The 13,138-nt window shown below is 38.8% G+C and overlaps 1 protein-coding gene across 1 annotated transcript in view; it reads right to left on the bottom strand.

The window, feature by feature from the left end:
• LOC139476113 (zinc finger C3H1 domain-containing protein-like) overlaps positions 1 to 13,138 on the bottom strand; it is a 100,742-nt gene that overhangs the window by 31,174 nt on the left and 56,430 nt on the right. The window contains exon 24 of the mRNA XM_071259370.1: positions 3,816 to 3,979. Within this exon, the coding sequence (XP_071115471.1) occupies positions 3,816 to 3,979 (164 nt within the window). The remainder of the gene's footprint in view (positions 1 to 3,815; positions 3,980 to 13,138) is intronic.

Here is a 13,138-nt window from a genome sequence, read left to right as displayed (position 1 = left end):
CACTGAGCACCTACTCTGCCCTAGAACAGTAAACCAGTACAGGAGAATGCTAAAATATATTTTTCATTTGTCATCTTTACATCTGAATGAGGTGATCTTACCACCTCCTGAATAACTCTGACAGAATAATGAGAAATGCCATTTTCATAATCAACATGATCTAATGATTTTTGCATTGAAAACATAGATCATCTAAATGATGCCTATGAGACTGTCAAAACGAAAGTCTATTTCGATTTGTGTTGAGTTTTATGTTCCCTCAGAGTGCAAACAAAACAAAATTGTGCACATTTAACTTCAACAGAGAACACTGTGCCATCATAAACAATGTGCAGAAACTTGCAACACATACTGAAAAGTAAACAACATAAAAAATGAAAGTTAGAAGTTTGTGGAAAGCATCTACAGAGCCTGCTCCCAGACATGTTGCCAAGGATTATATAACCTGAATGTTGGTTCACTAGTCCACCATCATGACAATAAACACAAGTGCAGATGTCCCAACAAAACAGTTAGAGTAAACATGGATACAGCCCTACTGCAAGTCCTTTAACAATCCCATCTTCAACAAATCACAAATGTCCTATTTTCATGCTCACTCGTACACTTCAAATGAAACTGCTCAATTCCTTGTTTCCTGCATATATGGAACATAATACTTTTCCAAAAATGACTTCTAATTTTTTTTCAAATTTCATTTATTATTTATTCAGGTTAAATATTTAATACCATTAATTCCAAAATGACATTCTTCATTACCCTGTATATCATATCCCCATCCTATTAATGATGATAAAAACCCTGGGCCCATTTATCATAGCTTCCTCACAGAAGTAACTTCTCTCTTATCACTAACTTAGTACAGAATTTCTCTCTCATGAGCTTGAAATCAAAAACCAATCAAACTGTCTCTTTACAACATGGCGTTGGCATACAGTATTTCAAACTTTCTGCCTTTTACGAGCGATTCCACAAAACATAAAATAAGAAAAGAAATCCTATAAATTAATTTTATAGTGGAAAAGATGTTTCCCTGAATATTAAGACGGTGAGATGGATGTAATTATGCTGCCAGATATTCCCAGTTGTCTTTGAGACAGAATGCTACAAGGCAAGACAAGTTCAAGTGGTATTGCCAGTATTAAAATCAGGAACCAACAGCTTAATCTAATTTCACAGCTATTTTTAGTGTTGTGCCTTTGAAACTGAAGCTATGGCAGTGACAGCATCCAGGGTATACCAACCATACATATACAGGGATAAATAATACAAGATATTCAAAGATCCATTTATTAGTTAGTCAGAAACACTTGCAACTTGTTTTTCATTAAGATCTGATAAAGTGACTTGCAGTACCAACCATACAGAAACAAAATCTCACCTTGGCTTATCTCTGTCAATTAAGAAAATGAAACAGAATCAAACTTAATACAACTAATCATAAACTACCTCTATGGATATGCCAATAAAAGCATTACCACAGGGCTCTGTAGCTCACCTAATTCTCATATTTGTATACATGATATGTCAAAATATTATGAAATATCCATCACTTAAAATGTATGCAAATATACTACACAAAAATGCTTCAAAATTAGCATCTATACAGTTTATCTTGCTTTTGATTAAGTCTGCTTCATTTTGGCTTTTGTGGCCATTTATATAACAGAATCCTGGAACCAATATCTCATTACATCTTTTCTTGGACAATTCACGCCAATGTTTGTAGTTTCAGCGGTTAACAGGTAAGAGACTTGTACAGTACATTACATTGGCAGGTGTATCGTGTTTTATATTGTCAGAACGTCCGTCATTAGTACATCAATTGTGACATCTAAGTGAGTGAGTGAGTGAGTGAGTGAGTGAGTGAGTGAGTGAGTGTTGTTTAACACCGCTTTCAGCAATATTCCAGCTATATGACGGCGGTCTGTAAATGATAGAGTCCAGACCAGACAATCCAGTGATTGACATAATAAGCATCGATCCACGCAATTGGGATTGATGACATGCATCAAACAAGTCAGCAAGTCTGACCACCTGATCCCGTAAGCCACCCCTTACGACAAGCAGTCGCCTTTTACGGCAAGCATTGGTTGCGGAAGACCTATTCTTTCCCCGTCGAGTGAGTGAGTGAGTGAGTGACTGAATGGCATCTAAATATCATCCTCCAGCGTACTGAACCAGGTGAACCTGTGGTTGATAGTAGCAGCACATCTGAACACCTGATCACAGCAACACGCAAGGTCACAGTTGAAGTCTTTCCTGAGCCCCAGTCCACCCAGCAATCTTGGCACATAGCTTAATAACCCCAACACAAAGACTTATCTGCTCACTTAGTCTAGTGGAACAAAGCCCTGGTGTTTAGCCATGTCAGTATTAATGATAAATTCTACCTGACATGGCCATCTAATCCCCATTTTAGACATTGAGGAATCCAAAGACTGATTTTGCACTTGATGTCTGTAGAGGGAGTGGTAACTGTGGTGGAGGAATTAGGGTAAGATGGTTGTCGGGGATAGGGCTGTAATGATACACTTTGTTGTGATACGATACACTTCTTGTCGGTACAGTTGCTACACAACACATGATAGGATACACGAAAACTTGACACTTTGCATGTTACAGAAACATTCCATCTTTGTCAGAAACTAATAAAAGCCCAACTATACATATCTTTTAGATTTCGGTCAACTGATAATACACTGGCTTCATATCTTGTACATACAAGAAATATCATTTCACAATTTTGATGCAATTTTGAAACAGACTTGTCATGTCAATTGTTGAAGGCAGGAAGCAACTGCTTTTGTTATATCTCAAATGTCCATAAAGAATCCATGCATAAATGTGTCAGTGCTCACCAGTGGTATGAAATATATTTCTTCAAGGACTTTCTAGCATATTTGCTTAAAGTTACTTCTCCAATATTTATCGATAATTGATTTTATTAAGTAAGAGATTATTGATCTCTTTGATCTATATCGATAGCCAGCCCTAGTACATACAATTTTACACGTCACTGTTGCCAGTATTGTTTAGTTTGGATACAACACCCACTGATATGATTCTCATATCGTGGCACAGAGCATCGCGTTGCACAGTCGGCGAATCGTAACACCCCTTGACATGAAACTGTCCTTAAACAAGCTGACTATACATCTGTACAGTTAAGTTAAAGTAATGAAGAGCGTAGCTTTATTGTACTGAAATACAGGTGCTCTATCTTAAACGTTCAGAGTTAATTTCAGTATGTTTTACTTTGAACATATTGGATTATTCTTTTGAAAGTGAGTTCAGGAGCTAAACGGATATACTGGACTCAGTGTTCTGGCCCTTAAAGGCTTAGTGTCACTACACAGCCATCTCTATCAGTGCGAGTTGAGATCGTATGACACTGACCATCAAGAAACATCTACACCCTACCTACCATGTCTACACGCTGACCATCAAGACCCATCTACATCCACCCTACCCTGGCTACAGTCGACCATCGGGACCCATCTACATCAACCCTACCCAGGCTACACCATCACCATCAGGACCCATCTACATCCACCCTACCCAGTCTACACCATCACCATCAGGACCCATCTACATCCACCCTACCCAGTCTACACCATCACCATCAGGACCCATCTACATCCACCCTACCCAGTCTACACCATCACCATCGACCCATCTACATCCACCCTATCCAGGCTACAGTCGACCAACAAGACCCATCTACATCCACCTTAACCAATCTACACCATCACCATCAGGACCCATCTACATCCACCCTACGCAGTCTCCAGTCGACCATCAGTAGCACCCACCTTGACTGAGACTTGAGTAGGTGCACCAGACTCTGAAGGAGGGGCACACAGTGTTGGTTCTGCACGCCCCCACATGCTTCTACACCGTCCCAGAAGTTGCCCACCAGAGACTGCAGTGGTGTTATCAGCTCATCCTTCATCTCCCACGAGATCCATAAGCTGGTCTGTGAAATAATAGAAACCAATGAGCAAATATGAACACAATTACAGGCACTGAAGCCTGAACCTTGTTAAATGGTTCAATGTTGTTAGCTTAGCTTATTAAAAATTTATCAATACTCAGATTCAAAGCTACAGAAAAAGTATGTGAGATGTATTCAGGTTAGTCAACTCAAAAATTGACTTCAGCAATCCCGACACAACATCTTGAAATAAATGCTTTTTTGTGTTTTATGCTACAGCAAAGTGTATGAACTCAACTAATGCTAAATAGCTGTGGTTAATGATCTCCCTTAGTCCTTGTTTAATAAACAACTCCAAACATAACTAGAATCCATTTACAAAAACACTGAAATCTGTCAGTGAACACCTGCATTCAAACACATCAGGCTGGAAATTCAAACTAGTTCTATTCCCTCAACGCATACATGCAGTTCTCTACATGCAGATCTCGTTATCCTGTCAAATGCAGGTGTAATACATTCTGTGAGAGTTTGTGTATGTTGTACAACATGTATGTAGGCTGTGCGCATGTGACAGCCGATCATACTTCCGGTGGGAATGTTATGATGTCATACCCATGTCACATTTGGCCATACAGGCTGTCCATGATTTCACATCTGTCTGAGATATAACAAGCACACTAAGGTAATTCCAAGTTTTGTAGAACTGCCCATCACTTAATAGCTATTTGAAGTAAAAAAATTCTTTTATTTCCGAATTGACAGTTACAAAGAATCTCACTCTCATTTCTTCCAAGATCAAATATATCAAGATGAATTGATAAAAGTCACAAATACCCTCAGCCAGTCTTGGATATTTTTACATTTATCAAAGAGTCTTCATATATTTGAGCTTGGAAGACACGAGGATGAGATTCTATTTATCATCCGAAATTATTCTGCCAAAGTTTACGTTTGTAAACAGTAATAACAAGCATCTTGAGCCCAGTGTTTGAAATAATTTTAAACCCCCATCAAGACAGTCAGGTGACCCATAAATGCTGCTGCCCACCTTCACAGTTACCTGCTCACATTCAGACAATATTAATATTGAAAAATCACCAAGAGGAAGAGACGAATTGCATCGTAATTTAGTTGAATTAATGCAAAGTTCACAATTACTTGAGAACACGAGAGGCGTTACAGTAAAACTGAATACGTAAGTAGTCTTAAAATTATCTGACAGACAGCCGGGCAGGTGGAGTAAAATTTCATGCGGCCTAACTGTAAAGTTACCAGCCATGGGCGGGCAGGCAGGCAGTTATTTCAGACACTGCTTGAATGTAAGTACAGCTAACCATATTAAGTGGTAATGACAATTATAGTGATGTCATTTGATTGTGATGTCATGGTCTGCAAAGCATAGTGCAGCAACTTCAATGTAGTAATATATCCCAGCAGATATTGCCTGATCTCACCAAAGCGATATCTCCTGTGGAAGTCAGTTTCCTGACTGTTCAATCTGACACAGGTAAAGTATGTCCCCCAAGTCACGGGTATAAATGGGTTGTTCACCGACCCCAAGTCACGGGTATAAATGGTTTGTTCACCAACCCCGAGTCACGGGTATAAATGGTTTGTTCACCAACTCCAAGTCATGGTTATAAATGGTTTGTTCACCAACCCCAAGTCATGGTTATAAATGGTTTGTTCACCGACCCCAAGTCATGGTATAAATGGTTTGTTCACCGACCCTAAGTCAAAGGAATAAACAGTTTGTTCACCGACCCCAAGCCATTGATATAAACAGTTAATTCAACCACAAGTAATAGCTTTCAACAGTGAGTTTGACACCTACAAGTTACAGGTATGTAAATGGTTAGCTAATCGACCACAAGTCCGTGGCACGAACAGTTTGTTCAACGACCACAGTGAGGTAAGGATGTGCTCTGGACATATGCTGGCAATGCTGCTGCCATGTCAGGGTTTGGCAACTGTTGTAATGTGCAACAGTGAGAGGTATGGTTGTGTTCCAACGCTATAAATTGGCAGCATAGCATAGAGGTGGGTCTACAGCCTGTTTGACAGCTGCTTAACACAGCTAGTCCAAATAGCAACTCACTTCCAGCAGCTTCCTCCCTTACCCCTCACACAACTTCACAGCCAACGTGCCGAACAACGCTGGCTCTCTTAAGTCTTGCAAGCATCATAAACACCAAACAAATATGGTACTTAATAGACCAAGTCAACAAAATTAAGTTAAAAAACCTGCTACTGTGCTTGTTCCGGAAATATTTATCACCTACAAGTCAAAACAACTTGAAAAGGTGTAATTTATAATCATTCTAAAACAACTCAAACTGTATGATGACGTTTCTTGCAACGAGTCTTTGATCCACAATGTATCATATTCAACAACAGAGTCTGGCATGAACAAGCAGATGGAATTGGGAACTTGTTGGCATTGGGTACACATTGTTTATAAGGGCAAAGCCAAGGATGGGCAGTAAGTTTCTGGATTAAATTTAGGATGGAATCAACATGTATACTTTACACCCAGTCTAGATTCAAGGGTCGGAGCTGACATTGATTTTCTAAGAATATTATTCTTTTACTGTATTCATAATTTCAGCACTTGATTATTCCAACCAGTCAAAACCATAACAATTTTCACTAGACTAACATTAAATCTCTTTAATGAAAATATTTTAAAAGATCTTTTGGGTTAAAATATCTTTTAATTTATAATAGACAGTATTTGCAAGAATCTCTTCATTTTCAGTTACAATAATCTAGGCTTGCTATTGTTTTGAATACTTGCTTGGGAGTTTTTGGATATTTGTTTCAGGGTCTGCATAAGAAACTACATTTTACAAGATCAGCAATTTCTGCTTGTGGTTACAGCAACTTTCTTGTCCTAAAAGTGAGTTTGTGATTTGGGTTTACAATGCTTTGAAAAGTATTCCAGTCATATCATGATGTGACAGCTTAACGTGTGAGGAAAGCCGGAAATGGACAAAGAAGAGTAGATAATTATGATTTTCTACATACCACCATTTTTTGGCATGTCAGTAATGCTTATAGAGCTGAGGTTACCAATGCTCCGAAATTAAGCGTTATTTGTTTGTTTTTTTATGAATGAGGATGTGAATGTTACATTGTGCTGCTGGCTACAAGTGGTATTTGGTATATATTCTCTTTCATGACATCTATACATTCCTTTGGAGCACAATGACATGCAGTCAGCCAGGTCATACACTTATAACCACCTGAGTCTCAGTCGGTTCTACCCTCCACATCTCTGTGCACCCTGCCCACCCTTCGTACCCCTTCTGGAGCCATGTAGGCAACAGGATCTTGCATTACAATTTGTACCAATGTACGGAACTCAAACACACGCATTGTGAGAGACGAATGAACTGAGCCCCCATCACTCAAACCATCTCAGAATAACAGTGTTCAAAATAGAGCCAATCTACCAGCATCTGTAACAGGAACTTCTTATAAGAACAGGCAACCTCCCTGAAAAATTTGACTTTTCACATCAATAATAGTAACAGTTTCTCGACAAGAAGGCCCAGGACCAATATTCTGCCCAGATTAAATCACCCAACTGTGGTTGTCTGACTGAAGTGGCCTACCGTATTTGCTGTAATATGTACCCAATGCCAATAAGTGACAAAGTTCTATACCTATCTGTAAGTAATCTTTTTGTGCCCCTGCCTAAGCTTGGAAATTTACACATCAGTCCATACTTTCTCGCAACCATTACAGACTTTTTACAGAAAACATCAGTGTAGAAGGGGAAAATAATTGTCTGGAACTTGCAGCGATAGAAACTAATTGTTTTAGTCCACTAGTCCTTATAATGATAAACAGTAAAACCCTAAAAAAAGGGTAAATTTCTACTAGCCCTTAGATTACCATAACTATTTGGCAGTTTAGCAAGGACTATAGGACTAGTGCCAACTTCTAATCCTTTGGAGCTATTAGAAACGTTTGAGTTTCAACAACAAATTTAAGAAGGAGTGTATGTTTTTAATAGGAGCCACACTTTGTCAATTTTCTAAGTGCCCCAGGTGCATATTAAAGTGTATACGGTATTTGTTAGTAGTCCCAGAGACGAGTCAAAACAGGTTGTTCCTCTGTAACCATGCACCAGCTGTAACACTACTGACTAGAGAGCATCATAACTCTATCAGTGGGCAGTGGGCAGCACCCATCAGCTAGGTCAGGGTGTAGCCGTTGGTCAATCAGTGTATCAGTGAGTGACAAGAACCGGGGGGGGGGGGGGGGGAAGAACATTTTTTTATAAAAATCAAGGTAATGTACTTATTTTGGTTTCAACTTACTACAGACATTGATCAGATAGGCCACTTACACTGAGGGTAATAAAGTACATCTAATAGGTACTTGTTGTCTATTTCCCTATTTAGTAAAAGCTGAAAGAAGACCGTTTGTCCAGAACTGTTCATACTGCTGACAAGACAGTTTTACATTAATTCAACTCAAACAACATTAAACAAAAGCCATTTTGAAACTTGAAAGTTACAATTTTATGAAAATGAAAATTATGTTACTTCACATTTCATTGATGTAGAAAGAAATTTTATTTGACTAAATTCATCAGCTGGTAGAATGATTTTCTAAAACTATTTTCATTTTCAACAGAAACAACACATGTAGTATTTTTATGTATTGAGTATTTCAGTGTTTGATAGTTGGTCGCAAAAGAGTGTTTCGCTATCAGAATCATAGCATTTTTTGTCAGCAAAAAACACATTTCCATCTCAGTGTTTATGTTTTTATACATTTGTCTCTGTATTGAAGGGAACAGTATGTGTTTCTAGCTTGCTAGTTTACACAGACCCTGCAAGATAGTGCAAACAGTCTGTGACAGACAGATGCTCCCAACACCCAGCTGTCAAAATGATGCCGATTATTGCAATGATATACAACCCATCTAAGTGCCCCCTCACTGATTTATGTGACAAAACTGCAGGGAATGCTCCCTATTAACACTTGATCAGCACTCCGCTGCTAACACTCATGAAGCCAGGGTGCAGGGCAGTTAGCTCCGAGCAGAATGGACAGCAGCACCAATGAAGCAGACGTCACTTCTGATGAATGGCTAGAGGCTAGAGGCCGACGTGGACAAATTGGAGTATTTTCCAACACTTCTTGTACTGCACATTTTGTTGGTGTGAAAACTTCCTTTTTGCATTTTTTCATTATCATGTCTTTTACTCAACAATGAAATTTCTGATAAATGGACAGAGCAATAAAGGTTAATCTTCTTCGGTCTGGTGTAATGAGCCGGCTGAAAGTCAACAAACTTGCACCCATCTGATCTTTGGGACTGGGTCAAATATTCAAATGAAATACACTGTCAGCTCTAAATGGCAGAAAATATTTTCCAAAGTTAAATGACTAATGACATTCATTTAAACCATAAAGATTGACAAGATAGGGGATGACAAATGGCTGGGAGGGTGTGAAAGAAATAGGTATTTTGACGTCTTTAAATGAGCCAAGAATAATGCACTTAGAAACAATTTAACAGCTTTGACAAATGACTGCAGTGGGGAAAGACAGTATTTATGGGTAGGGTACCGCCTCAGAGGGCTGCAGACACGACCACCAGGGTCAACGTGTAATCACTCACACTGACTGGATGAATGGTGTATATTGTGGCAGCCAAAGTCACTGGGTATCACCAGGAAAACTAGTGGTTAATACTGAGTGAATGAGTTTTGTTTAAGGCTGCAGTCAGCTATAGCAGAGCAACATGTAAATAATCAGATCAGTCAAAACCAGGCAACCTAGTGACTGAAAGCATGAGCACACAGAACCTGATACAAATATATCCAATACAGCCCATGCAAGTCTATAATGTTTGGCAAGTCTAGATTACTGCAATATCTGAAAATGAAGAGAGTCTCCGAGCTCCTTTTTAGTATAGTTTTTTATTAAGAAAATAAGATAATTAAAGAACTTTTTTTCTTCTGAAAGATATGTTCATTTCAGAGACTAGATGTTTGTCTAAGGGGAACTGTTTGCAGTGAAATTCCTAAGGGGAAGTCAGGCGAGTTACTCCTTCATGTGTTGAAATCACCAACATTAAGGTCAAGGTACAACAGCAGAATGTCATGGGTGCCTATACTGACCATCCAGCCCTCATTACCATGTGTAATAGCCACTTGGAATGTAAACTTGCACACACCTTAGGGGCCACTGGGTCAAACAGTGCAGGAACATATATTATCTGGACAACAGACTATAAAAATAGGTAGTACCCTACAGCTTGACTGACGCCTCTAGGGATGACATATGACCATTTATTCCTCAATTATGTAAGGAACATGAGATGGTGGGTCAAAGAGTGCATGTGTTGTGAATGCCATGACAATCAGAGTAAAAAAAAGTAAGAAATAAGAGCTACAAGTTTTTGTTGTTTTTGATTTCTTCTGTAGCAGATGGCAATAGCTGTATCACAGTCACCTGTCAATAATCAAGTCTGGGCATGACAAACCAATGGTTGACATTATAAGCAATGCCACCAGAGTACGATGACATGCATTCACCAACCCAGTCGGACCACCAAATCCAATTTAGTTACCTCGGTTATGAGGGATCAGAACAAGTGAAGAGTGGTCCATATCATCCTTTACCGAGTCCTATTACCATCAACAGCTGATGCAGCAATACTACAACACTTTGCAGCCAACACTCATTCTTGAAGAAACAAACACTCTAAACACAAAAGTGGCCAATTTTGTAAACAGACTGTTCATTTTGAAGAGAACAGGTTCATTGCAGATACACAATGGCTCCAACAAAGACCCTTATCTTGGATATATATCTGTACAAAGATATAGCGCTCTCTGTGAAAGTCATATGAACCCAACTTGTTCCAGAATCAATCCTGCCATTGCTGGCCAAGGTCCGATTGGACTGAGACGAGCCAAGTGATTCATTAACCTGACAGTGTTGCACCAGAGTAGCAGGAGTATCAGCCATACCATCATTTCTCTCAATCAGCCCAGTCATCACAATGCTGATAGAGAATGTAAGTACAGATTACCCCAACAGGCAACACAGACATACACCTCTATGAGATGTCTTCAGACTGGATGTGGTGAGAGCTTTGTAGATAGCCATGACCTGTATTTGATTATGTCTACAAACATCATGTCCTACATATCATTGAATCGGTACAGTTTGGACCAGTTTGCACTGATATACAATCACAGGACATTTATTGGATTAAATATTATCTGACTATGTCAGCAGCGACAGGTGTGAAATGCTATGTCCATTGCTGTGATTCATAATGTTTTTCACAGGAACTGATATTTGATTGTAATTCTTAATATAAAACTTGTCCTGTGACATACACATATATTCAGTGAGGCAGTGTGAGTGTGAGTGAGTCTTGCTTACGCTGCCTTCAACAGTATTTCAGTCATATCACACCACATTGATGTGGGAGGAAAGCCCTAAGTGATGCAGGTCTCAGACATTTACCACTTTGATGAAACCTAAGCAGGGTATGGTGCTACAAGACTAGAAAAACATTATCAGGGTAATCTGGAATTTGAACCCACAATCTTATGTTCCTGCCACGGCTAAGGGATGCAATTCTGCACAGATAATAGTGGCACCTAAGCCACCTGGGCCTATCTGATTGCTTGGATTTGTTGTCATACGAATCATTCTCAATACTGCCATTGAACGGACACATTTCCAGCTTCTCTTCATGTTAAAGTTAACATAAGTACACATTTCAATGCATTGATGCTCCTGAGGTTAGTAACAGTGTGAAATATCTATGTATCCCAATCAAGTGTTAAGAAGCATAGATTGAAAGAGCGAGTTAGTGAGTGAGTGAATATGGTTTTACGCCGCTTTGAGCAATATCACCACGGGGGACACCAGAAATGGGCTTTACACATTATACCCATGTCGGGAATCCAACCCTGGTCTTTTTGTGTGGCAAGCGAACGCTTTAACCACTAGGCTACCAAACCGCCCCTCATAGAAGGAAAGATGTTACAATTTGAGCTCATGACTATCGAGTAGACTGATGAGATAACACCTGATGACTGTCATTACCAAGCCATTGGTATTTGTAGCAACAATGCCTTACCAATTACTCCAATGATAATCTTCCTGATAAGTTTCTATTTCAATAATAAAGATTGAAGTGTGATGAATATTGGTAAATATGATATATGATTGCCCATAATCACAGGGTTCTAGACTGGTTTATTTTCTATGACGTTGACTGATTTGTCATCCAAAATGACAAAAAAGAAATCATATTTGGTAATGAAACAGAATCCCTTCAAATGCTCTTCCTATAACATTATACAACATCAATGAAGTGTTTGTCAAAACAGGTATATATTCTCCTCAGGATTCCAATATTTCAGTTTGAATTATCTTTTCAGGGCTGGACATATACTTACCCTAATTCTATGTAACCCTTCTATGATAAAGACTAGGTCAATAGGATATAGCAAATCAGCTTTCATTTGCCTTGCAAATATAATGATTCATAAAACAAACAGACGTTCTTTTCAACAATTCCCCTTTTAATGTGTACTGTCATTCCACAGAAATAAACCTCGAAAACACAATCAATATCCCTACTATTTCTTTTCTTTTACAGAGAAAAATATCCATTTCCAACACTTGAAAACCATTTGTATAATTTAGTTACATCAGGAGCCAAAGACATGAAATATTTTGGCAGAGCATGTGAATTTTCTACAACTGTGGCAGGGTGACCATTGTTAACTGACATCAACATGCTTAAGAAAAAACATGCATAAAATGTTCCTACACTAATTGATGAGCAAACCTGTCAGTTACAATACAACCTCCAATAATTGATTTCTATCAATTGACACTAATTTAAATGCATGCTTTGTCAAATGACATTTTCATTGAAGCAAGAATTGGATCTGCATGTCTATTGATTTTGTAACAAATTGGCATTTGGTGGGAGAGTTATAATCAATAACACTTCTTGTTGTCACAATTATTGCCAGTAGAGATGACTTCAAGTCCAAGTCAGATAAACTGAGTGAGTGAAGCCCTGGTTCAATTCCCAATGTGGGTACAATGTGTGAACCCCATTTCTGGTGTTCCCCGCCATGATATTACTAGGATATTGCTAAAAGCAGCGTAAAACCATATTCACTCACTCACCATGAT

This window comes from Haliotis cracherodii, unplaced genomic scaffold, assembly GCF_022045235.1.
Source record: "Haliotis cracherodii isolate W230 unplaced genomic scaffold, xgHalCrac1.p SCAF_3, whole genome shotgun sequence".
Classification (NCBI taxonomy): Eukaryota; Metazoa; Mollusca; class Gastropoda; order Lepetellida; family Haliotidae; genus Haliotis; species Haliotis cracherodii.
This window is presented reverse-complemented; position numbering and strand designations above follow the sequence as displayed.